Genomic DNA, 27,780 nt, shown 5'->3' with positions numbered 1-27,780 from the left:
GGCAGAAGCGCTTCGCCCCGTCGCCGTAGGGTATCCGTGCCGGTCAAGGCTACTCAGAGACCCCGTCCCAGCAGAAGCCCCCGCGCGCGGGGCGCGGTGCCATCGGGCCTCCCCCCCCCCCCCCCCGCCGGGACCCCGGGGCCCCCATGAGCGAGGAGGGGCTCCTCCAGCCGAGGGCTCCCCGGCCCTCGCGAAGGGGGAGGGGGTTCTAAGCGGCGCGTGGCCCACGTCGGCCTCTCCGCCCGGCTCCCGCGCGGGGCCGCCGTCCCGCAGCGCCCGCCCCTCCCCCGCCCGCCCGCCGGCCGCTCCGCCCCGCCCGCGCTGCGCCGGACACCCCGCCCCGAGGAGGCGGCCCGGCGAGCGGCCGGGGACCTGGGCTGGTGGCATGGGGGAGCTGCCGCCTCACGCACCCTCCTCCCGAGCCAGTCGGGACCGCGTTCGGAGCGCGGGGAACCGCGGACGCCGAGGGGGGCGCCTCGGGGCGTGACACGGCGCGGAGGGCGCGGCCCGGGCTGCCGGGGTGGACGCGCGGCGGGCGGCGGCGGCGGCGGCGGGAGCTGAGGGCGGAGCGGGCCGAGCGCCGGGGGCGCACCTGGCGGCGGCTCGGCCGGGCCGGACCGCGGGACTGGGGACAGGCGGCGGCGACCGCGGTGGCGGCGGGAGGATGTCGCAGCCGCCGCTGCTCCCCGCCTCGGCGGAGACTCGGAAGTTCACCCGGGCGCTGAGTAAGCCGGGCACGGCGGCCGAGCTGCGGCAGAGCGTGTCGGAGGTGGTGCGCGGCTCGGTGCTGCTGGTGAGTGCGGGACGGGGGAGGCGGGCGCAGGTACCCGGGGCTGGGCTGAGCTTCGGAACGGTGGAGCCGGGAGCCTGCTGGGCTGCGGGGGGCGCCGAGGAGGGCAGGGGAGGGGAGGGACGCGGAGGGGACAGGAGGAGGGTCCCGGAGGGACAGACTCTCCCTTTGCCCTCCTGGAATCCCGGGATTTTCCTCCCAGTCACAGTCCCTCCCGGTCCTGGGAAATTTCCTCGGAAGTGAGGTCGCTCTTTGCCTCAGCCTCCCCGCCCCCACGGTACCTACCTCTGCCAACTGCGAAATGACTCGCCTTACCCATTTCCCCCTCATCCTCCGAACGTTCTGGACTAGCATTGCACCTGTGGCCTGGCCCCGAGCCTGGGAGTGGAGTTAGGGGCTTCCAATCCGGTCTGTCTCCCCCCACCCCCCCCCCAAGATTGGAGATGGGAGGGAAGGGGTCTCCTGGGGAGGCTGCACTCTTGGAGGAAAGGGGTTCAGCATCCCTCTTCCCCTCGCCAGTGTCACAAGCAGGTAGCCAGAGGTTTGTCGCCACTGATGAAGGGTTAGGGAGCTCTGCTAGGAACCTTGGGTGATTTCAGCATTCCTACACATCACGTCGAAATTTGGGATTTGAGGCAGGCAGAGCAAGCCAATCCAACATGAATCTGGTCGTGGCCGAACGTCTTTAGAGAACAGGCCTTTGGGTGAGAGGAATATGAACTTTCCAATCAACTTTTCCACTGTCAGAGCTGATCCTGCGATGTTTGGCCAGGAGACAGACCCGGATGGCAGGGATGGTAGGGAGTGTAGGTCGTTCGCGCAGGAGTGAGCTCTGCAAGGCAGCTGGAAACTTTTAGCAGCTCCCTTATGTTGTCGCTGGCTTTTATTTTTTAAAAAGAGGCTGCTTGTTTGTGGGTGGGTGACTTGTGCTGTTTGTCTTAACAGCGTAAGAAGAGGAGCCTTGAAAGTGATTGTCTGGCCTTGTGGCGTTGTGTGTATAGGACTTGTCGAAGCTACTGGGTCTCCTCACATAGCAGCAGATGCTTTACTTTAGTGACAGATCGATTCCTGTTCTGGGCAGAGAACTGTACGAATGATGTTTATGGAGATAGTTGCTGATTTCCATATCCAGTTTGCTTAGTTTTTTTTTTTTTCTCTTCTATGCCTGCTTTGCCAACTCACCCCTAGATTTCTCAAACTTCAGTTTGATCTGTGATAAACAGGAATTTTATTTTATTTTTGAGTTGGGAAAACAAGAACCTGCCTATCTTTTCCATAATCCCAGATAACTTCTGCTGTTTTGGCCTAAGTACCACCGACTTTTGTTAGAATATGTCAAGGATAAAGCTAGTAACCTCTGTCGCATCTTTTCTGGAACTTTTCCCCCTTAATTTTGCCCTCTGTGCTCATTAGGAATTCGAGGCAAAAGAAGAGTAAATAAAACTCATTTCCATGCTGCCATTTTCATAGTGCTGACATGACAGACCACTGAAGAGGAGGAGAGAAGACTGTAAAAGCTAGTTTGGTGGAGTACAGAAGTACTAGCACTGGTGCATCACTATTATTTACTAATGTGCAGTAGTCCTTGAATATCTCTGCCCTTCTAGGAAGATATCTATGAAACAGTCACAAGATGCAGGTTAGTTGGTGGGCTCACTCAGGTGTGAGATGGCCTTTTTGGTTGGGTGGGAATGCATTACAGTTTTTCTTCATGCAGAAAGAGAATCTGGGAGTTTTACAGGCACTAAAAACTACCTGTAAACCTCATCCCTCTCACCTCTTGCCTGGTATTCTGCCATTGCTTTCTTTTTCTTGCTGTTCCAGGGTCTGCCAGAAAGCCACAGCAGGTGCACCTGTCACATAAATTCTAGTTTGACTCTGTTGTATGAGGCTCTAGGAAGGTAACCTTGATCCTCTTAGGGGGCAATGCAGCAAGCAAGTCTTGCTCTGTCCATGTAGACTTGGATGCAAATATTACTCTGCTGGTGTGTGTGTGTGTGTGCACACACACACATGCGTGCGTGCACGTGTGCATGCATGTGCATATGCACGTGCATGTGTGTGCGCACTCATGCATCAATTCTGAGGCTTGAACTTAGGGCTTCATGCTCTCCCATGGCTTTTTTGCTCCAGGCTGGCACTTTATCACTTGAGCCATGACTCCACTTCCAGCTTTTTGCTGGATTTAATTGGAGATAAGACTCTCACAGACTTTTTGTTGGAATTAATTGGAGATGAGAATCTCACAGACTTTTCTACCTGGGCTGGTTTTGAACTGTAATCCTCAGATCTCAGTTTCCTAATAGGATTATAAGTGTGAGCCACCAGCTCCTGGCTTTTGTTCTGCTTTTGATAACCTGGGTCTGTGCTAATACAATAATACCCACAGCATAATAACTGCTCAATAAATATTCTTAACTACTAACTAATAAAGCAGTTCTGCAAATGGCCAAAAACAAATTAATGAAGTATGAGTCTAACTAGTTCTAGTATTGATGAGTGATAGATGATCGAGGGTTCCTAAACCACAAATGAAGTGGGTCTGTGGGTATTGAAAGTTGCTATTAAAAAACACATTTTAAAATATGAAAGTGATTATAATTTTTCTCATGTTTGTGGGCCTTTATAAGTAATTTTGTATTAATTTGACAAACTTGGAAATTAAGCATATGAAAACAGAGAATATATTAATGTTTCATAATCCAGATTTAATAATTACTAAGATTTTGCCAAGCGTATTTCATCTGTCCACTTAAGTTCCTGGCTTTATACCCCTGTATACCTAGTACATATTATTAATAATAAAAATATTTTTAGGTAACTCTATTGGAAGCAAGTAATAATAATTTACTGATGTGGTGTTCAAATTTCTCAGGTTAAAAAAATGATTTTTGAGTTGCTGGGTGCCAGTGACTCACACCTGTAATCCTAGCTACTCAGTAGGCTGAGATCTGAGGACTGTGGTTCAAAGGCAGCCCAGGCAGGAAAGTCCATGAGACTCTTATCTCCAATAATCCAGAAAACCGGAAGTGGTGCTGTGGCTCAAGTGGTAGAGCTCTTGCCTTGAACTGAAGAGTGCAGGGATGGTGCCCAGGCCCAGAGTTCAAGCCCCACAACTGACCAAAAAAAAAAAACCAAAAAGATTTTTGATTGTTATTTTGTTCTAATAAAGATCCAGAAAATTTTTGCAGCCCCTTTCTCACTGTTAGCTCATTCATGAGATGTAGCATTATTTGAAACCCTCCTTGAGGTTAGGACTTCTGAGTTTTATTCTATTGGTTTTGTACCAGTTGTGCATTTGTAGGTATATTCTGAGCCTCAGTATTTTCATTTGAAGGGTAGACATAAAAATCCTGTTTATCTTGTAGAGTTGAGGATTAATGTTTTGCTATATGCCTGACACATATTCTGTCAGCTACTTAAGTTCACTTGGATTACTGCTTAATTTTTCTGAACCTCAGGGTCCCTGATGTATAAATACGTCTAGAGTCCCTGATTCATCAACAAACTAACATTCTAAATTACTTTATAAGAGTAGTATAGAGGTATTACTAGTAAGATTCCTAGCTGTGGGAAAAATAATTTATGCTTTTATGGTAATGAATAAGAATCCCCACAAATTTGATTAGATGTCTATGTATTAGAGTAGTTAAGAGAGCTGCAAGTTCAAAATGTGTGTGAGAGACCAGGGGGAAAACTAGAATCAATTCCCTGAACAAGGTTGAGTGGTGATTGCTTTTGGATCTCCTGAAGAAATTTTACCTTAGATCTTTCAGATACATAAAAGTATCATAATGGCCTAGATCTAAGAGACTATACCACCCAGGGACTAAAATTATCCTTTCCGTGAAAGATTGGTATAAATATTGTGACACTTTCCTTTGCATGGGTTTGCTGTCTGTCTTGTGCTTTGGTATTGATGTACAAGTCATCTGGCTGCTTGGCTTCCTTACTGATCTTATCTGAGCATGTTCAGCTTCAAACTTTCCTTTAGTGTCCCTTGCCAAGGCTATCCTTCTACACCCCTTTGAGGCCCAGTGATATGAAATGAAATGACACCAAGTCAGGTCGTTGCCCAATTTTCCTTGTGTTACTAGAGGAGAATGAGCAGGAGGCCTTGGATGACAATATGCTGCACTCTGTGCTTGGGTCCTGTTCAGTCAACTTAAGATTCCAGTGTTAGCTGAGGTAATGTGAGACCCTCCCCCAATGGGGGTAGTCTTTGAAATCCTCAGGAAAGATAGAACCTTATTTTGGCTATAATTTTAAATCAGATATGTTAACATATTGCCAATTGAACTGGCCTGAGCGTTAACTCACTGTAGTTCTTTACCCTCTAGTGGAGTCTTAATAAACAAAAATGTCCCCAAACACAGGAAGAAGGGTGGAGGCCCATCTCCAACTAGATAATCAACAACAGGCTCAATTTCTAGTTCATTTGTATATTAGGAAACCAGAGAATATTAGTTTTGCCTTGAACTTAAATCAGGAAAGAAGGAAATTTGGAAATGTATATACATATTTCTGGAGGTCTGGTTCTGGGTTAGGACTCCCTGCTGGAGGTTGAGAGTATGACATTCCAGCAGGTCTGTGTCTGTGAGGGTTTATGATCTAAACAAGCAGACAGGACAGTTGTCTCTCAATAGACATAACTGCGCATAAAAGAGTCAGAAGTGTGGTTCAGAAAATAGAGGAAGGTGAAATCACAGGGAAATAGTGTAGTTGGACAGAAGAATTGAACTGGTCTTGGAAGATAACAGACAAACAAGACTTAAATTTTTTTTTCTAAAAAAACAAAGAACTTGAACTAATGCTTAGAATGTTTAGGTGTGCTCAGACAGGTCAGAATAACTTGGGCAAAGAGTGGCAAGTTATTTTTTTCTACTTTAAAAATTAAGGTAATGAGTACATTTCTTTTTTTAAAAAGTTTTTTGTCATTATAAAGGTGATATACAGAGGGATTATAGTTACATAAGTCAGATATTGAGTACATTTCTTTTTTGACAATGTCACTCCTTAGAGGGATAGGTTTTAAGAGCAAAGGAGAGAAATGTTGGAGAAATGCAGTTGTTAAAGCTGGGAACAGATTCAGTGGTTGGCTGAGGATACATCATAAAATAGATTTCTTTTCCTTTCTTTTTGAAAACTATTTCTAGGGAAGAGGTTTAAACCAGCCCATGAACAACATATGCTTCTTAGAGAGATCTTTCCTCATATTTAATCCTGGGAGAAAGTAATGTGACTTTGTGTCTTGTAGCCCAAGAACGGGAAGAGAGGCCTGTGATATGGAAGGGAAACCCAGAAAGTGGTCTTGGTGTGTGTATAAGCTTTTAGGGTGCCACGGATAGCAGTGAAGTATGGTGGGTTACTAGTCAGTAAATAGTGTTTAAAATAATTCTCATTTTACTTCACATGTTGGAGTAAATTACAGCTTACTGTAAAAGTTACGCTCAAGCCAAACACTGGTGGCCTATGTCTATAATCCTAGCTACTGAGGAGGCTGAGATCTGAGGATCACAGTTCGAATCTAGCCTGGGCAGGAAAGTCTGTGAGACTTATCTCCTATAGACAACTGAAAAAGCTGGAAGTGGCACTAGGGTTCAAGTGGCAGAGTGCTAGCCATGAGCACATAGAGGCTCAGGGACAGGGCATAGGCTCTGAGTTCAAGCCCAGAACCGCATCCTCCCCCTCCCCCCCCAAGAAAAAGTTATGTAAAGAATACATAAATGAAACAGCATACACAAATCAATAGCTGAGGTTAGAGGATTTTTATTTTTTTTTTGAGACAGGGTTTCATTATAAAGCCCAGGCTGGCCTTGAATGCTCAATCCTCCTGTCTCAGCCTTCTTGAATACTGGTATTACAGCGACTATACCTCACCTTAACAAATTTGTGGTATGTATTATTTTTTAAATATAGTGCTGGTGATCGAACTCAGGGCCTTGTGTATGTTAGGCTGGTACTCTACCACTAGCTATAGTCTCAGATAGGAGAGGGATTATTTATTTATTTATTGGTGCCGGTCCTGGGCCTTGAACTCAAGGCCTGGGGTGTTGTCCCTGAGCACAGCTCTCCTTCAGCTTTTTAGTGATTAACTGGAGATAAGAGTCTTTCTTATCTAGGCAGGTTTGAACTGTGATCCTCAGAGCTCAGTCTTCTAAGTAGCTAGGATTACAGGTATGAGCTACTGGTGCCTGGGTAGAGGGATTTTTAAGTATGAAGCTTTGGCCTGGGCCATAGGGGTGAACTTGAGCTTTACTGCTGGTGAGCTGAGGACGTTGTGCATGAGAGCTTTATGTATGTGAGGCTAAGACATCTGAAGGTCATAGTTATAGCTATGTGCAAGGGCTGGGTCTTGAACCTGGGCACTGTGACTTCATGCCACTCTGATTACTGTCTCTGCATGTTAACACTAAACCTCTTTTCTGCGTGTCACAAGTAACATACAGTTAAGAGTCATTCAATAAACTTAGAATCAATATTTGCCCTCTGGCTGTTTATCTGTAGCTCAGTCTTTGTCATATTACGATCAATTTAACAATGAAAAACACTCCAGTACAAAAATAGGAAAGGACATTCATAGGCAATTCCTCAAAGAGCAGTATAGTTAGTCAATGAAGAGCAGAAAAAATGTTTAGTGTTGCTAATAATTAAAGAAGCATTAAATAAAGCAAGATGTAAATTTTGCCAGCAGATTTGCAAAGATGATATGAATGGAACACTTTATTTGTAGAGCCAGCTTACCCCACATTCACATGGCCTTTTATACAAACCGTATCTCCTGGAGTTGTAGAACATGATAGATGACATAGCCTTCTGTACTTTGCTCCCCATCCTCTCCCCCCACCAAAAAAAAGCAGCATGCTTTCATTCCATGGTCCATTATTTACAATTAATAGGCATTTCTGATGTGAAATGTATATAAAGCACAGAGCCTAAGATCACATTGTTGGTTGCTCAAGACAGAAAATGTGAAATCATCTAAAGGTTCTAACAATGGACTAAATAAATTATAGAATGTATGAAGCTATCAAAATTTTGTACTAGGAGAAAAACTTCTTGGAAAATATTCTTACATTATAGCATTGGAAAGCATTGGTTAGTTCAGGAGTTTTGGACTAGGCTAGTTTGCTTTGTTACTAGTTAGTGTGTGACCTTAGACAAGACGCTAAACATTTTTGACCTCTTTTCCTGTCTAAAAAAAAAAAAAGGGACTATTAATACACCTATTCAAAGTTGTGAGAGTTAAATGAGGAAATTCTCACAGAGCTTTTAGGATAGATATGATTAGTTATTAAAAATCACCATTAAAGGGAATAAAAACCAGGCTGCAGAATTATATCACTGCAAGAGTCAAAAGTTGTAATTTTACAAAGCATTTTGTGGTGAGAAAAAGATGGGAGAATATAAAGCAAAAGACTATCAGCAGCAGTGTTGGATTCCCGTGAAGCTCAAAGATGGAAAAGGAGACATGTAATCCTAGCTACTGAGGAGGATGAGATCTGGAGGATCTTGTGACTTGAGGCGAACCTAACTAGGATAGGAAAGTCTAGAAGATTCTACTAGTACCTGGATGCAGTGGCTGAAGCCTGTGATCCTAGCGATGATGAGAAGCCTAAAGTTAGGGCTCAGGTGTTGGTACAAACCTTATCTCAAAAGTAACCAGTAAAACTGAGGTATGGCTCACGTGGTAGAGTGTAAAAAGAGTCACTTAGAGTTTAACAAATAGAGGAGGGATGAGACCTAGGATTTGGCTCAGATGCTAGGAGGCTGTCACAGATTCTCTGGGTTCTGCTGCCCTCAGTCCTCCCAGCCTTAGCTGCTTCTGTCCATATGCTGACTTGCTCTCATGCTGACATCCACACTGCTTGTTGGGTGTGACTTTCCTCCCTAATATATGTGAACCGCCTTCTCCTTAGTGTGGGGTGGCCTCAGGCCTTACCAGATCCTATTCAGTCTCCCTTCCGTGGGACAGGGCTGTCTCACTTCTTCCTTCCTGATACCTCCTTGCTGTATTTTGCCCCAGGATCTTCCTGAAGGGGCTCTTTTCCACCATTGGTTGTAGAATTTAATTGTCCTCCCAGCTTCATCCCTGGCACCGATATTAGCATTCTTACCACTCCAAGTGCAGCATCTATGAAACAAACTGTCACTTTCATTCCAAGCTAGATGACCCTTTTCTGTTTTCCTTAACAAAGAGCATCATTTTATCATCCCCAACTTTGAAATCTATTTCCTACTCTGTCTCTGCTCTTCATCTTCTTTTGCCTTTGTCATTCAAGTGTCCCATTGCATTCTGTTTTGTTGTGGCTCAATCCACCTCTCCCTGAAGAGTGGATTAGGGACCTAGTCCATGTTGTCCTGTGTCCTGGACTGATTGATGGGCCAGTTGCCCTCTTGAATGTGGCAGATCTCTAGAGAGAAGAAAAGTATGAAGACTCAGAGTCACTACTCACACTTCATTGACTAAAGCAGTGACCACCCCTAACTCAAGAGGGCTGGGAATCAATGCTTTCCTTTTGCTTGCTAGGACAACTGAAATCTTTGGTGAATAGCACTAATGACCGCTGCTTCCTTACATTCCCTTTCCTCATTTTTCTGCTCTGCTTATACTAACAGGGTGGGTTTCTCCTTTCTGATCTCTGGGTCGACATTCATTCTGATTCCATCCTTATGGGTTTGGTTCTGAATCCTGAAGATACCAGTGCTTGTCATTGCCCTTTACATATAAGATGCTCTCCCTCTGAGGCACCACCCTGCCCTTGCTGTTGCTCACTGGCTAGGCTTCTATATAGTCATGTAAGCCAGCCTCTCCCTGGGATAGTAATTATCCCCATTCTCTCTCAGCTACCAGAACCACTCCTCTTGGTCTCTGGAACTGTACTCACCATCTTTGCCTATCCACCCAAACTGAAACATGCCATACCTGGTCTGTTCTTTTCTCTTGTATCACTCAGTGTAATTCATATTGATTTGTAAGTACATTTGTTTAATGTCTGCTTTTCTCACTGACTGTTGCTTCACCAGTTTCTTGAGTGCCTGGAGCATAGCAGGCTAAAATATTTTTTGGTGAATAACAAATCTTGAACATCATACATCTGACCTTTCAGTTTTTCATTCTCTTTTGATATCAAAACACACCTAATTCGTTTCTCTCACATCCATTTCTATTTACTTCATTCCATTTTACTTCCTGCCGTATGCTAATTTTCTTCTAGTTCCATTTTCTCCTTGCCACCTGTGATAAATTCAGTGGCATTCCTTTACATAAGAATGTATGACTTTTCTGGGTACCAGTGATTCATGCCTGTAATTCTATCAGGAGGCTTAGATCTAGAGTTTGCTGGTTAGAAGTCAGACCCAGCAGAAAAGTTTGCTGGACTCCATCTCCATAATACCCAGCAACAAAGCTTGGCTGGAAGTATGGCTCAGGTGGTGGAGTGCCAGACTAGCAAGTGAGAGGCAAATAAAGAGCATTTGACTTTGAGGCTGGCCCTGTGTTTGCTGATCAGATTATCAGTATGTCTGTATGACCATTTTTATAGTATTGTAAAGTGACTGTACAGTTTGATACAAAGATGAATTTCCCTTTTGGGGGACAGTTTGTTTCCATCAACTCTGTAGAGTCCTCAAATGTAAAAGAACACACTGATGTACATACACCTCTTTGATTAGGTATTTGGTAACTTATTTATTTGAAAACAAAGCATAAATACAACTAATGAAAACCCATAGAGATGCTTAGTTTATTCATTAAACAATGAGTTTTGCTGACCAATAAGACATACTTGGGATGGTAAGGTTGTTTCTAGTTTACTTTTTTACTTTTCTTTTCTTTTTTTGCCAGTCATGGGGCTTGAACTCTGGGTCTGGGCGCTGTCCCTCAGCTCTTTAGCTCAAGGCTAGTGCTCTACCACTTGAGCCATAGTACCACTTCCAGTTTTTTTTTGTTTATGTGGTGCTGAGAAATCAAACCCAGGTCCTCATGCATGTAAAGCAAGCATTCTACCATTGAACCGCCTTCCCAGCCCCTGGACTTTTCTTTTTTTTTTTTATGGATTCTTTATTAGATAATTTTATAATTTTATTTTATTATTATTTTTAATCTGTAGATTCATAGCAACTGATCAGAGCTTTGACTGGCCTGGTTCCCTCTCTGAAGTTGGTAGAGATCATTCCAGTTAAGATAGTGCATGGTGTGGTGACATTGGAAGAGAGGCCACCAGTGTTTGTGTTAGGAGCTTCACTCATTTATTGAATACTGATTTGAAAGTGAAGCTAAAGTTAACGGCCATTAGCTATCTACGGTTTGCACTGACTGTTTGAAGTTTATTATGAAATTCTTAATGTACATAGAGATTCACATACTGTTCTATCTATTTTGTCCTAACTTAAAATATATGTTTAGGTATATGGATATAGAAATACTTTATTGTAAGATTGTTTCCATGTGAACTTAAAAACAAATCCTAGGCTATACATAGAATAATTTACTAGCCGGGCGCTGGTGGCTCACGCCTGTAATCCTAGCTACTCAGGAGGCTGAGATCTGAGGATCATGGTTCAAAGCCAGCCCGGGCAGGAGAGACTGTGAGACTCCTATCTCCAATAAACCACCAGAAAACCAGAAGTGGCGCTGTAGCTCAAGTGGTAGAGCGCTCGCCTTGAGCTGAAGAGCTGCGGGACAGCGCCCAGGTCCAGAGTTCAAGCTCCACGACCGACCAAAAAAAAAAAAAGAATAATTTACTTAAAAAAGGATAAGCAAATATTTTGTTTGCGAGTTTATGATATTAAGATACTATCTGTAGTAAACCATTCTCCCTTGTTTCAGGAATAAAGCATCAAATGTTCCTTCCCTCAATTCTAGAATTTGCAGTATGGTGGGATAGCACAGTTTCTACTTTAAAGGGAGTGTTCTTGCTGGGGATGGCAGTAGGGTATAGTGGATAAGACTTGGTTTAGGAGGCTCCAATCCTAGCTTATCCAGTTCCTAGTTCTGAATTGTTTCTTCACCTAATAGCATTCATCCCAGGGATCTTTGTGTTGATGTTAGCAGTTGGATGTTAAACACTTAGAATATAAACATTAGAATTGGATATGGTACACAGTGAATATCTACCCTTAAAAATACTGCTTACAGAGAGTTTTTACCATGGCAACATTATAATGTTGAGTAAAGGAAGCACTATTCAGAAATCTGTATAACCACAGTGTGTAAAATACAACTTATGTGTAAGAAAAATGTTATAAGAAAATAAACAAAAAGGTAGCACTCTGAGTTGTTCTTTATATATTTGACTATTTACAATTGTTTTACTTTCATAAATGAATAGATAGTAATCTATCCAGAAATGATGTATATCTTAGTATTTGCACAGGTGTACATGGTAATGTACAATGTGTTCTTGAAACTAGAGCACACATACATTTTGGTAGCAAAATTGTCACCTAGGTAAGACCTTGTATTTGATGCTCATTGATAGAGCAAGGAGACTTACGTGAAATGGTGGAACTATGTTCATAAAGTTCTTTCTAAAACCTATCTTAGGGCTGGGAAGGTGGCTTTGTGGTAGAGTGCCTGCTTTGCATGCATGAGGCCCTGGGTTCGATTTCTCAGCACCACATAAGCAGAAAAAAGCCAGAAGTGGCGCTGTGGTTCAAGTGGTAGAGCACTAACCTTGAGTTGAAGAGCTGAGGACAGTGCCCAGTCCCAGAGTTCAGGCCCCACAACTGACAAAAAACCAAAAAACACCCCCTATCTTATCTGAGCTTCTGGAAAATCAATCTGTCTGTCTGTCTGTCTGTCTGTCTATCTTTCTGTCATCTATCTTGCCAGTAGTAGAGCCTGAACTCAGGGCCTGGATACTGTCCCTTATGTTTTTTTGCTCAAGACTGGTGCTGTATCACTTAAGCCACACTCTACTTCTGGCTGTTTAGTTGGTGCTTAATTGAAGAGTCTCAGGAACTTTCCTGTCCTGGAAACCTTCAAACTTCAATCCTCAGATCTCAGCCTCTTGAATAGCTAGTATTATAGATGTGAGCCATTGGCATCTGACTTATTTTTATTTTTTTTCATGAAACTAAAGGTCAGAGAAATAAAGTCATTTATTTAAGGTGAGCTAGCAAAACTTAAACCTCTTTACCATCTCTGGTAAAATAGCAGTGATTGTCTAAAGGTACTTCAACATTTTAGATATAATTTTAAATTGGAATTTATTGTTGACTTTTAAATGGTAATCCTTTCGGAAAGTACCATGAATTCTCTGGGTTGATAGAAGTATAAGACATGGAAATGAGATCATACTCTGTGTGTGTGTGTGTATGTGTATGTGTGTGTGCATGAGTGTGTGTGCGTGCGCGCGCACGTGCTAGTTCTGGGTCTTGTCCTCAGGGCTCTGGCACTGTCCTTGGGCTTTTGTTGTTCAAGCTTAGTGCTATACTACTTGAACCACAGTGTCACTTTCAGCTTATTTATTTATTTATTTAATATTATTGGTGGTAAGAGTCTCATGGACTTTCCTGCCCAGGTTGGCTTCGAACTGCTATTCTCAGATCTTCAGATCTCGTTCTCCTGAGTAGCTAGGATTACAGGCGTGAGGATCATACTGTTTTGAAGGTAAAGGTTTCTTTAGAAATCATCTGACTTAGCTTCCTAATTTTCAGGGGGAGATGAGGTCCCTTAAAGGAAAGAAATATATTTGTGGTCATAGCTAATTAACTATTAGTGTTTACTAACTTTTGATCCTGTGGATTTTCTGACTGTAGGAAATAACTGAATTTACTTTGTTTACCCATGAAGTATCTTTAAAAGACCATGCTAATCAGATAATTGCATATACAATATCTATTTACACCACAGGATTCTCCTCCCTGCATGTATATTTTATTTTCTGGCCAGTTTATAGATAAACATGACAATGCTATTTCTATAAGCCGAGAAAGGAGCTCTGCATTTCTCTTTAAGGTGTTTTAGATTAAAAGGAAGACGGAAATTAATCAACAGTTACAAAATTAATCTTAAAGATCCCAACAGCAGTTTGTTCAAGAAGGAAGAGTTGGTAGTCAAATAATGTTATTGATGAGATGGAAGATACATTTTTACCTGTCCTTTGGTTAAAATAATTTAGTGGCCTGGTGGGGGGGAGGCGGGCTTCATGGGTTTGATAACCTAAGCATTTGACTTTTCAGACTGCATTGCCTTGCCTAAAAGTGTTATAAATGGTAGTTTCAGTTCAAATTGTGTTATTACAGAAAGAGTTCCATTTCTAAGATTGTTTAGAGAACTTATTTAATCTGTCATTCTAACATATTGCTGTTTTCTTAAGTAGAAAGCAGAGCTCCTATGGTGATAGCAGAGGTGCCATAATATTTATAGTATATTAGATTCATTTATAAATGATTACATTAGCTAGAATTTACAGGATATTTAATCTCTTAGGTTAACTTTTTCTTTCCAAGGCATTTGCTCTGTTCATTTTTATCATTCTAATTTTCTTTATTCTTTTAAGAAAGTTCTGTTGTGTGAAATGAGAGGATGTTTATTTTCATCAGAAAAGCCTGCTGTTACAGGATTCTGTCCTATCCCCACCTGGGGTTTGAACTCAGGGCTTGAATTTGCTAGGCAGGTGCTTTCTGCTACTTGAGCCACACCTCTGGCCCTATGCCATGTGTCAGGGAAGAAGCATTTTGTTTACTTGAGGTACTGGGAAGTGATCCTAGGATTTGCACTTTAAGCAAGCACTCTATCATTGGGCTACAGCCTCAGACTCCACCCCACCCCCCTTTTTGGAAACTGAAGCATGTGTATGCATTACTGACATCTCTGGAGGTGATTGTGAAAAACCAATTACAGTATCATACTTCAGAGGAATTTTTATTAATGTATCCCTGAAAACAAGACCAAAGTTTCCTGATCAGTGTTGGTGTCCCCTGAAAGAATGAATGTATAGGGTCAACTTGAGTAAATATATTAGGGCTGGGATTTCCATAATATGTGAGAGGTGGCATGAGAGAGGAGGAATTCCCCAATACTAAATGGTTGCTTGAGTAGGAACCAGTCACATTGGATACATTTGGTATCACTGGCCAGAGTTTCAAAGCTGAAGAGGAAGGGGGTTGAAGATCATGGACTGGAAACCCTGAGAGTTGGTAGAGATGAGCTTCTTTCGTGGGCATGAGAAACTCTAGAAGAGGGCCTTCACTGTTGTTCCCAGAATTTAGGGAATCAGAGATATTATTTCCCATGTCTTCAGTTGTTAGGCATTGTTAAAAAAAAGATGCTGACTTCTGTCTTTACACTATGTTGTCTCATAATGTTGGGTATTTTCCATCATAATAAATAACTCCCCTAGTTTTATCCCTTGGTTATATACTTAACCCTACATACTATATTAAATAGCTAAATAATACAGTTCTATTAATGTTTAATTTGTAGTTCACAAATTATGAATATATAATTGTAGTTATTTACATACTACAATTGAAGGTGCAGAAACTTTAAAACTTCCACTTGTTTTAGATTGGAAACTTTTGTGGAGCCCCAGATTAAAAATAAGCTGACTTAATCCTGTGGGAATAGGACATAAAAAAAAACTTACTTTTTTAGCAGGGTGCTGGTGGCTCACGCCTGTAATCCTAGCTACTCAGGAGGCTGAGATCTGAGGATAGCGGTTCAAAGCCAGCTGGGCAGGAAAGTCCGAGAAACTCTTATCTCCAACAAACCACTAGAAAACCAGAAGTGGCGCCGTGGCTTAAGGGATAGAGCGCTTGCCTTGAGCTGAAGAGCTCAGGGACAGCACCCAAGCCCAGAGTTCAAGCCCCATGACCAACCAAAAAAAAAAGAAACTTACTTTTGTAGGTAAAAGCTCTAGTGACTTGAAGCTCCACGGAATACAGATTTGCATGGTAATGTTGACTGCGGTTTTAAGTGATTATAAAAGATAGGAATACTGGGGCTGGGAATGTTGCTCAGTGGTAGAGTGCTCTTGCATGCATGAGGTTCTGGGTTTGATTCAGCACCACATAATCAGGAAAAGCCAGAAGTGGCGCTGTGGTTCAAGTGGTTGAGCACTAGCCTTGAGCTGAAGAGCTGAGGGACAGTGCCCAAGCCGAGTTCAGGCCCCATGACCGACAAAAAAAAAAAAAAAAAGATAGGAATACTTAGTTTAGGGCTTTTGGTAGCAGGGTAACAGCCTGCTGATTGCAGTTGGGCAAATAGCTGACTGGTAAGCATATTGCTGGTCATTTCTTTCAGATAAGGGTCTTTACTCACTGAATACTAAAATTGATTCTTAGTAAAATTACATGCACTTGGGTTAGACTTTTATTAATCATTTTGCCTCCTCATGCTGACATTGAAGATTTGTGGATCTTGTTAATGTCCAGGGTAAAGAAAAGTTAGCGTAGACATGAATTTATGTGACACCACACATCTGAATGGTAAATTTTTTTTATGTGACACCACACATCTGAATGGTAAATTTTGGACTTCATATATGTGAACATGATTGTGAACATATTTGTTGAGTCCCTACTATGTGTTCTGTGATGTTAGCTATGTGGTAAACTCTGTACTAGGAGCTTTGATGGAACCTGGTAGACAGATCCTTGATTAGTCTGTGAGATGAAAAAAAAGGTTGTAAAATAAGCTTTATATATCTGAATACAGTGATACCATTGGAGAATTGTAAGTAAAGCATTGGAGGGTCCTCAGGAGAGATAGGATCCCCAGGTGAGAGAATCCCAAAGAACTTAATGGAGGAGGTGGCATTTGAAGCTGAAAGTGGTTCTGAGAGATGAAAATTATTCTAGATAGAGAGACTTATAGGAGTGTAGGCCTTGAGGAAAGAAATAATGGATATATATTTGGGAACCAGTGGGTCATGGAAACTGGCAAAGTATAAGGAGAGTTAAAGTTGCAGAGATTCAGGTCACCTAAAGTTTAGAGAGGATGGACTTTATTCTCTGTTGTGAGATTTTAGCTGGAGGGCCCCAAGATCAAGAGCTCAGATGTGGGGATACAGTGACCATGTTGTTGAAACTGTGGTACAGGCAAAAGATAGGAGCAGAGGCTGAGGTTTCCATATTACTTAAGAGACTTCTGCCATAATTCAGTTAAGAACTACTGAGGAGTGCTGAGGTACATATTTATTTAATAACTATTTCTCAATTCTCCCTTCTCCTAGACCATGGTGAGCTTGGAACTGCCTACCTAGGTGAGAGTGGGAAGCAGGAGGTATTAAATATAGCCTCAGATTTCAGCTGTGCGTAACTGTGACCAGGAGGGCTATGAGGCAGAAATATGAGAACACCCATCCTTGTTACATGGGCTTTGAGGAGAGTGTAGAGTTTATCTAGTCTCTCACTTTCAGATGCTTTCAGATAAACCATTGCAGGCAGATGAGAATCTCATCTCTATAAATTGCCACCAGAGAGAGGGATTAAAAGTGAGCTCTTTAGGGGCCTTCATTTTTTTAGAGCATGCTTTCAAAATCATCTATTTAGCCCTCTTTCAAATACTCATAATCAGTATATGTTTAACCGTGGCGCCTCTGACCAGCTGCCTGTTTCATCCTGATATTTTCAGAGCTGCCATCTGAATTCATATCAGGTTTCTGAATTGTCCTTTATATGCTTGCCTTTTAAGGAAAAAAAATGAAAGAAGGCTTTATAGTTGTCAGGCTCATAAACAATCATTTAGAGACTAGATATATAGTTAGGTAATTTGTGACTCATTTTGTGCAGGTTTCTATAACTTATAAGTAAGAGAAAATAAATGTGATTGTTTTTTCATGATAAGGCTCCATTTCATTTTTAGAGTGATTTTCCTTTAACATTTTCTTTTTTTGGGGGGGGGGGGGGATCCGGTCATGGGACCTGAACTCTGGGCCTGGGCACTGTCCCTCAGCTCTTCAGCTCAAGGCTAGCACTCTACCACTTGAGCCACAGTGCTACTTCTGGCTTTTTTTCTTTTTGCTTATGTGGTGCTGAGGAATTGAACCCAGGGCCTCATGCATGCAAGGCAAGTGCTCTACCACTGAGCCACTTTCCTAGCCCCTTCCTTGAACATTTTCAAATATAAGCTAGGTCACTATGTAAATTGATAAATCATAGTTGCTATTCTCAATTTCCCCCCTCTTGTATTCTTTTGCTACTTAGAACCATAGATCTTCTGCCTTTTGAAATTCTGCCTTCCTTTGATATCTAATTGGTTATTAGTTATTACTAATTACTACCTGCTTATTATTATGGTGATAGTGGTCATAATACTGTTTGTTCCATGTCTTTCTCTGTGCTTCCGATGTCTTCCTGTACCCATTCTCTAGAAGAATGAGTACCTTATATTCTCCTCTTTCAGAGTTTATTACCTCTATTCCAATGGCTTATTGCTCAGTCTTTTTTTTTTTTATTGTGAAAATACTGTACAGAGGGGTTACAATTACATGGGCAAGATAATGAGTACATTTCTTATCAAGCATTGTAGCCTTCCCATCCTTCCCTTGCCCCCCCCAATCCTCCCCCCCCCCCCCCCCCCCCGTGTGCCCAGTCTTATATTTGTGAAGATCAGGAGACATTTGTGAGGGTCAGGAGAAAGCTAGTTGGTGAAGGGAAATGATGAGTGCAAAAGGAGGTGGATAAATAAGAGTGTACCCTAATGGAAGAAGATCCACAGGTCTTAATGGAATAATGAAGAACTGTAGGGAGTGAAGAAGTGAACTTCGGTTTCATGTTTAAAGTAATGTTGCTCATTGTGAGGTCTGTGGGCAGGGCCTGGTTTGTGAACTGTTCATAAGTGACATATAGAAGTTAGTAAGTGGGGGCTGGAAGATGGCTCAGTGGTAGAGCACTTGCCTTGCATGCATGAGGCCCTGGGTTTGATTCCTCGGTACCACATAAGCAAAAAGAAAAAAGCTGGAAGTGGTGCTGTGGCTCAAGTGGTAGATCGCTAGCCTTGAGCTGAAGAGCTGAGGGACAGCGCCCAGGCCCAGAGTTCAGGCCCCACGACTGGACCCCCCCCCAAAAAAAAAAAAAAAAAAAGAAGTTAGTAAGTGTTTAGAAACTTTTAACAGATTGGTGGGGCAACTCTAAATCTGTTCAGTCTGATAAAAAATTACGGCTTATATTTTGTATGCCTTTGTGTATTTCATCTATTAGGAAGTGTTGTTTGTATTTTGTTTATTGGTCTGCAGTGAATTGAGGAGAAAGTAGCCCTTTGCCACATGTAGTCTGAGAAGCCCAACTACTGGTTTGTGGAGTAGGTAGTTGGGAGTCATTTTATTTGAAGTGGTCCTGGTGGGTAGCAGGAACAAGGGTGGTATACAGGATGGGAGGCAGGAGGATGCACGTGAGGTAAAGACAGTTGTGACCAGAGGAAGTTGCAGGGTGGAGGAAAGCGTATGGACATGTGGACACCTCTACCAGTTGAAACCTGGCCCCAGTGCAGAGTCAGATGTGTGTCTTTCCTGCTGGTTGGAGCCTTCCTCATGGTCTGAGTAGTGGCATTTGGACCCTCACAGAGCCCATAGCCATTTGGCTTACCAGATGTGAATAGCAATCATATATTTTGGTGTGCCTGAGCTTGCTATTCTATTTTTTCTTCCCTTAGCTTTGCCTAGATGTGCTGTATGAACCTTGATATTGGTGCTTCCCTTTGGTTACACAGACCTTTCTTTAAAATTCTGTCAGAAAGACTGAGTTGAGTCCTGTGATCGTCTTGCATTTTGTTTGTGTGTCTTCATGTACTCTATCTTTGCCTACTTCTGTCCCTTGTCTACAGTGAAGGGTTTTTCTTTCTCAGAAAGAGGTTGTAAGGGATGCCCAGCAGATCTTCACACTGCATTGTGCAAAGGGGCTCAGGGTCTGCAACTTCATAATTCTTGTCTCTTTTCTGCCAGGGAGACAGGATATTAAGCAGTGGAACTTGTGCAGTCCTCAGCTGCCTGCCAAGATAGTACATGGAGAGAGGATGGACCAGCTTTTGTTTCTTTTGCTTTCTGTGTAGTCTTGGGGTGGATTCTGAGGGGAAGTTTTCCTTTGCCGGACTAACCTATTTGGTATTGAGAAAGCAGGAAAGCAAGTTTTCCTGTTCTGAGCAGTGAACAAAAAGCAGAAAAGCAGGCAGCGGATGGACATATCCTGTTAGAGAAGGCTTGCGGGAGAATGCCAGCAGATGCCCTTCATCCTTTTCGTGTCTTTAAGGAAAATGAGGAGATGGGGAGGAAATCAGGCACTCTGAAGGCCAAGTCCAAATGTCTTTCCTTTTATTTATGTGCTTAATGAAATTGTAAGGGTATGCTTAGAGATTTTAAAATTTGTCTGACCAGATATCTGTAACACATGACAAATTAGAAAAAAGAAAAAATAATTTTTTTTTGGTCTAGAGGTCACTCCAAGTTTGCCTGGGAGGAGCCAATGGACAATAAAAGTAATGTAAACTTTTTATAAGTTCTGTTTATTTTTAAGCTAAAAATCTATTAAAGATGGAAAAATTCTTGCTGAATTAAGTTTATAATATGGCTTGTGATATGATCTTAGAGAACTGTTCTTTGGTGCTTTTTTTTTTTTTTCAAGAGAACCAACTCTTTCCTCTCAATACAGAAGCAATCCAGTTTTGTTGTAAGAAAATTGAAAACACACAGTTGTAGTTAAACAGGACAGGAATGGGGTAGAAAAACATTAAGTGTAAAATTAGACTTGTGTGGCAGGATAGAAAACAGGGTCTTCTGGGAGCAGTGGGGAGAGGGATAGTATGGGGAAAAACCTCCCTGGGACCCAAGGATGCTGTCTTGTCTAGATGCCACACCTTCTGCTATGACTTGATATCCTTTGAAGTTGGCCTCCCACCTAGTACACCATGGGCTTACACTATTCCAAAGTTGGCACTAGAAAATTATGTAATGACAAGTTGAAAGGCCTTGTTAACTCACTACATTTCACATCTTGTCAGGAGAGAAGAGTGCAAGGCTTGGAGTCTATGGGGATAGACAGATTTGTTAGTGAGTGAGCAATGTGTGTCTGTGTGCACATGTGAATCTTTGAAATGTGTAAGGGAGATAAAGAGAATCAAAAAGAGAAGATGAAGAGTAAATAACATTCTTTTAGGAAGGAGGGAATAGTTTCTGTCACTGTTGTTATCTTCTTGACCTTCCTATACCCCTAGTGTCTTGTCATATTGACAAATGCTTAGGTGTTAGGTGGAATGAAGAAGTGTAGGCTCTACTGTTTTATCTCAGTAAATATTTATAGAGCAGCTGTCAGCAGAGGATACTTCTAGTCAGTTTTAGCTTCTAAGATAGTGAGAGATCCTAATAAGGCATGAAGTTAAGCTGTCTTGAGTTTTTTTTTTTTGTTGTTAGTGAAAAGTGTATTTATCAACAAAGCCACTAATTATTATTGTAGGATTAGTTTGTGAGGTGGAAAGTGGAGACTTGAACTGGATAGTCTTGTTGATTTTGGTAACTCATTTGTTCATTGAGTATTGTTACTTGCCAGCTGTAGGGGTTTTCCTGGGAAGTAGATATGCAAATAGGACAGGCTCAGTCTCTGATTTCGAAGACATAGTTTGTTATCTATTAATTTATTTTGTATAGGTAGATAATCTGCTAGTTCCAACGTAGTGAGATAAGATGTCTGTGGGGTGTCTTGTGGACCAGAGTGAGTAACATTTGTGCTGAGACATGAAGGATAAGGAAAAATGAGCTTGTTAAAGGGATTACTTTATTTGAACCTTAGGGAATAGCGTGCTCAAAGACCTGGAGGCAGAAAAAAACATGGAGTTGAACATGGACTAAAAGGTGGTATATGGCCAAAACCTGAAGTCCCAAGGAGTGATGAGAGGGGGTTCTGGACGAGTAATGAGAGACTTCATTTCATGATTGCAAAACTTATAAAGCTACAGTAACAAAAATAATGTGATTAAAGCTACAGTAATAAAAATAAGGGGCATAAGGATAAACACATAGATCTATGGAATAGAGTCATGAGTATAGAATTAATTCTGTACTTTTATAGTCAAGTGATTTTTTTTTAACAAGAATACTAACACTATTCTATAGAGTAGGCTTTTATCCCTTAACATGAGGTCCAATACTATGAAACTCTTTTTTTTTTTTTTTTTTTGTCGGTCGTGGGGCTTGAACTCTGGGCCTGGGCGCTGTCCCTCAGCTCTTCAGCTCAAGGCGAGCGTTCTACCACTTGAGCTACAGCGCCACTTCCGGTTTTCTGGTGGTTTATTGGAGATAGGAGTCTCACGGTTTCTCCTGCCGGGGCTGGCTTTGAACCGCGATCCTCAGATCTCAGCCTCCTGAGTAGCTAGGATTACAGGCGTGAGCCACCAGCGCCCGGCACTATGAAACTCTTTAAAATAATGTAATTTTAAATCTTCATCTAATTAGGCAGTCATTGCTTAGTCATCAAAAGGGGCTGGAAAGGTGGCTCAGTGGTAAAGCACTTGCCTTGCATGCATGAGGCCCTGGGTTCTATTCCTCAGCACCACATAAGCAAAAAGAAAAAGCCGGAAGTGGCGCTGTGGCTCAAGTGGTAGAGCACTAGCTTTGAGCTGAAGAGCTGAGGGACAGCGCCCAGGCCCAGAGTTCAGGCCCCATGACTGGACCCAAAAAAAAAAGTCATCAAAAGTACAAGCAGCAAAAGAAAATAACAGAATTGGCTGTCATTAAAATAAGTTGAGCTAGGTTACTGTGGTTTTAGGCTAGCCCATGTAAAAAATCTGAATCTATAGAACTTGGGCATGTTGGCGCCCATCAATCCAGCTACACAGGAAGCATAAGTGGAGGATTGTAGTCTAGGCCAGCTTGGGTGAAAATGTAAGACCTCACAGAAAGAACTAAAGCATCCAGTCCCTGTGGGTCATGCCTTTAATTCTACCTACCTAGGAGTCTGAGATCTAGAGGATCAAGGTTCAAAACCCAGCAGGGCAGAAAAGTTTATTAGACTCAATTTCCTATCACCAGCAAGAAGCAGGGCTGGGGACTGGCTTGACTTATAGGTACCAGCCTAGCAAGCAAGAGGACCTGAGTTCAAATTCCATTACTGAATACATAAATAAGTAAATAAATTAATAAATAACAAAGCAAAAGGGGCTAGGTGATTTGCTCAATTGGTAGAATGCCTACTTGTCTGCCTAGCAAGTAGAAGATCAGTAATTCCTCTCCCCCAACAAAAAAAGAAAAAGAAAAAAGAATATAAATTTATACTTGTAAGGACACTGACAAGAAAGGGAAAAGACAACCTAAATGTGGGAGAAGATAATTGCAATCACATATCTGATAAAGAAGGTACAATTATCTGTATCTAGGAGGCAGAGAGGCCCCTTACAACTCAATAATAAAAAGATAAATAATCCAATAATCCAATTAAAAGAATCAAGCAAACATTTTTCTAAAGAAGAAGCCATTTAGGGAAATGAAGATCAAATCTACAATGAGATACCATTTCACCTCACTCAGATGTTTTCATTGTAAAATCAGGTCTAACCCTTTATCTCTTTTGTCATGCTAGGAAAGATGTGGAGGAATTTGAACCCTTGTGTGTTGCTGTGAGAGTGAGAATGGTACTGCCACTTTGGAAAACAATTTGTCATTTCTTCAAAAAGTTAAATATAGCTGTCCTGTGACCCAGCAGTTCAATTCTGCTATGGTTTGGGTAAGATTTGAGTAGGGTTTGGTGACTGGTTAGATGTGAGAGGGAAATATTTGTCTTTTTTTGTGCCAATACTGGGGTTTGAACTCTGGATCTCCTGCTTTCGCTTACATTCGAAACTGTACCACTTGAGCTTCACCGCTAGTTCCTCTGTCCTGCCTTACGCCGTGGGGAACAATTAGGGCAGGGAAGGAACAAGCAGGACGGGGAAATTGTTGATTTCAGCATGTACATAGCTAGACCTAAGGTATTCAGAGGTGGTGATTAGGTAGTATGGTCTTGGTTAAAATTCCTGAGGCAAGATTCTCTGTGGTGGATATACAATAAAGTTTGAGGTCTGTTGTTTGAAACTGTTGTAGTGCAGTATATGAAATTTTCAATGGAGTGCAGGTAATAGAGATGAGATGCGATTCTGTTACCATTTACAGGCCCAGTAATGGAAGAGGAGACCTTACAAGAGTCTGAGCCAAGGCCAGAGAAAAAAAGAGTCCTCCAGGGTGGGATGTGAAGGAGGCCGAGGAATAAGTGCTTTAAAAGCAAAGAATATTCTTGGGGCATAATTAGCTTTTAAACTGTTGTGTAAGACATGCAAAGTGTGTATTGGGTTTACTAACAAGGTAGTGACTTTGGTCAGAGCCACTGGTGATGCTGGGAGATTTATATGCTGATGTGTGTCTGCCACAGATAGTCCATAGGTCCTTCAAGAGATGGAGTCCTCACAGAGCTGGTAGGTAATGCTGAGCTGATGGGCAGTGCCTCCCAGCCTGCTTTCCTGAGCTTTGCCCTGTTCCATATAGATGGCTTCATTGAGCATAGCAGGTGCTTCCAAAGCTTCTGTTGTGTGAACTTGAGTGGGGATGGGAGATGGCTGTTAGGCACATAGAGCAAGACATATACAGCAAGAATCTCTGTGGTAGATCTACCTAGGGGAGCATCTTGTGCCTAATACAAGCAGGTGGTACTTCTGGTTCTTCACTGGACCTGGAAGATCTCAGCACAGTGTTCCATGCTCTGGTACTGTTTTATCAAGATATCAAATGCAATTATGCTTTGGGATTGAATCATTGAGGCCCAGGATTTTAAAGTTAAGGCACTTCATATTTTTCTTAGTTTATTGGTAATGTTAAACTTTGAGAGAGATGTTGTACAAACAAGTAATTCTCCCATCCTTTCCTATTTTGGCATAGTCTTTTGCCATTTGGAATAGTATCTAATAAAACTTGTATGATTCTGTTAGACTTCTAAGTCTTACCAGTTCTCAGTACAGCAAAATTAGACTATATTATCAATATACGAAAAATCAGTGTGAATGGTAATATCTTCAAATTCAGTATGGCAATTAGTTTACTCTGAGTGCCTGCTAATCTCTTAGTGCATTGTAAATCAACATGGAACTCCACGACTTATTAGCAATGTTTTCAAAACTGCTGTTCTTAAAGGAGGGGCTAGTTATTGTTTCAAAGAGCTTTGAGGCTGCTCCACTTGTAAATGTACGATTTGTACTTTTAATCTTTGTTTTGTAAGCTGCTGTTACTTTTTTCTTTATTTAAGGTTGTACTTAATGTATGGGAACTTTTAAGCACTAACAGGTACTATTTTATTTGGGGAATATTGTGCAACAACAGAATGTGGACATCCCCCACAGCAAAGCTGTCCCTAAGTTAGTGGTTTCATTAAAAAAAAAAAAAAATTGAGATTGGTAGCACATGTCTGTAATCTTAGCTACTCAGGAGGCTGAGATCTGAGGATCACAGTTTGAAGCCAGCCCATCTTGGAAAGGCCAGGAGACTCTTCTCTCCTCTTAACTACTTAGAAAAAGCTAGAGTGGCACTGTGGCTTAAATAGTAGCATACAAGCCTTGAGCAAAAGAGGCTCAAGGATAGAGCCCAGCACCTGAGGTCAAGCCCCAGCCCTGGCACAGGAAAAAAAAATGGAGATGAAATGAAAGCCCAGTTCTTCCGCTCAGTCAAGATTCTTCCTATCTGAGCCATAAGTTAGTCATTTTTGTATTTCATGCTTATCTCTTTTGTGCTATAAGAATTTAGATTCCATGTATTTTGCTCCTACTATTTTGAAACCACTTACTTATTTTTATTTTTTGTTGTATATGCTAGGAATTAGATGTATTATTTTAGACTCAGGTGCAAGTAACAGAAACTCAATCCAAATAATCTTAGCTGGGCATGATGGCATGCTCTTATAATCCCAACTCCTCAGAATGTGCAGGAGAATGGTTAGATCATATCCAAACTAAGCTAGCTACTCATAAAAGGTTGGAGGAGCTGGGAATGTAGCTCAAGTGATACAGTATTTACCTAGCAAGCATAAGATTGTGGATTCAATCCCCAGTATCACAAAGAGGAAGACAAAAAGAACTGGGAGTGTAGTTCAAGTGAAAGAATGCTTTGTCAGCCCTGGGTTGTATTTCCAATACCACAATGGGTGGGGGAGTGGGGAGGGAGGAATCTGCCTCCCTATCTTTGCTGCTCTCTTTAAGCTTTGGAATACTTAAGCTGTACCCAAGATTTTTTCCTCTGCTTCCAGTCTGTGTATATACAAGAAGTGCTCTCTGAGAGACCAACTACTTAACAAGAAACTGATACATCTGTCAGGCCTAACTCTAGTCCCTCAATGAGGGAATTCACCCTGGAATCCTTCACTGTATCCTGGGCCTTGGGGTCATTTGAGATACGTGGTTTCTGGGAACCCCAGGGCTATACCCAAGGCTCTGCAGGGTGCCTGCCTTTCCTCAGGTGGGGCTGCTCCTTGGCCCCAGAGAAGTCCTGCCCTGGGCAGTCTTCAGCCTTGTTTTGCATGACTGACTCTACCAGCAGAGAGGGTGGCAGAAATGAAGGACATCTCAGAAAAGACGTTTAGAGAAAGGAGGCACCAGGCAGTCATTCCAATATGCATTTGTTTCATGAAATTTGACTTTGCTTAGAAAAATGGCATATGGAGGTGTTGTCCACGAACATGAATTTAGTCAGAAGTGACTGTAGGATTGCACATTCTTTGTCCTGGAGAATTGGGAGCTGGCTTTTACTCACAGCAAAGCCTGGACCACACCTATTTGAATCATTACTGACACATCCTCCCCTTCCTCCCTCTGAGTTAAAACACATTTGCTTGTCCTTTATAAAGATTTTAACCTATCTTTATAATAATTTTGAAAATTTAGTTGTTAAATCTTACTTTGATGTTTTCTGTGAATATTTGTTGTTTTAAAATATAAACTCTGAAACAACTTCATTGGCACCACTTAATGTGCTAAAACAATTGTCAAACAAGAGAGGAATTGAATGACCAGGGCAGCTGAATTGCCTGTCATTATTAGTTTGTATGGTAAAACATCTCACAATATTATTTTCAAAAAATTTTTATATGTATATTCTTAAAATAATTCAAAATACATTTGGTGCTCTCTCTGTGGAAAAAAAAATTGTAAAACTGTTTGTGTTCATTAGACTGGAAGAAGACCTGGAATTTAAATTTGTCATCTTTAAAGCATTTCATGGTAGAATATAGTAACCAGATCAGGTTCTGTTTCAATCAGCTACAAAGGCCCTTTTGTTAGTAAGACTATGTTCCTGTGATGCTAGAGCAGCTGAGATTTGGTTCTGTCTGTGCTTTTGGAAAACTTGGCTTATTTTGGAAAAAGCCCAGATGCCTTGGGCTAGGAATTTACAACAGGCCTCCTATTCTGGTCTATCACTGCAGGCTCTAGTATATGCTATGAACTGTCTGTGAGGTATCTGGTATCTGTCTTTATTAAAGGCTGGAGAGAAGGTAGACAGGCAGGCTTGCTATGCAGCACCATTAGAAGCTTAGAGAAAAGTTAAGGACATGTGTATGTGGTTTTAATTAATACAATTCATTATATACAGTTTGTGTCACACTAATTATGCTTGATTTTCCATCAAAATCTGAATCCAGATTTTTGTGTCTCTCTTGATGTCCTGCCCTGTGTTTCCCATTGATCAGCCCATCAGCGTTTACCACTCTTCTCTGCTAATCCCTCCCATTCATCTCTCCACAGATAAACCCAGCCTGCTTTGTCCTTATCAGGTGCAGTTTAGAGAGCTCCCAGCCAACACAAACATTCCAGCTTCCTAGTCTCCCTCTTTCCTTTCTGAGTTTCTACACACTTACCTTTTCCTGTTTCCACATAACGACACATATTTTGTTTTTGTAAGTTTTTAGAAAATGCCCTTAGTGTGGGTTTCCACTTAATCTTGCCCTCACAGAAGTCAGATGATTAATGTTTTTTGACTATTCTGTTTTTTAGAATTTTGATTTCACATTTACACAAAAAGACCAGAATATTATAAGGAAAT

The 27,780-nt window shown here is 41.8% G+C and overlaps 1 protein-coding gene across 4 annotated transcripts in view; it reads left to right on the top strand.

Annotated features, from left to right (window-relative positions):
• The first annotated feature begins 652 nt into the window (after positions 1-652).
• Dock9 (dedicator of cytokinesis 9) overlaps positions 653-27,780 on the top strand; it is a 259,553-nt gene continuing 232,425 nt past the window's right edge. For all 4 annotated transcript variants that reach the window (XM_042682626.1, XM_042682624.1, XM_042682620.1 and 1 more), the window contains exon 1: positions 653-793. In XM_042682626.1, the coding sequence (XP_042538560.1) occupies positions 665-793 (129 nt within the window). In that variant the 5' untranslated portion in view covers positions 653-664. The remainder of the gene's footprint in view (positions 794-27,780) is intronic.

This window comes from Dipodomys spectabilis, unplaced genomic scaffold (assembly GCF_019054845.1).
Source record: "Dipodomys spectabilis isolate Male_0828 unplaced genomic scaffold, ASM1905484v1 ptg000075l, whole genome shotgun sequence".
Lineage (NCBI taxonomy): Eukaryota > Metazoa > Chordata > Mammalia > Rodentia > Heteromyidae > Dipodomys > Dipodomys spectabilis.
This window is presented reverse-complemented; position numbering and strand designations above follow the sequence as displayed.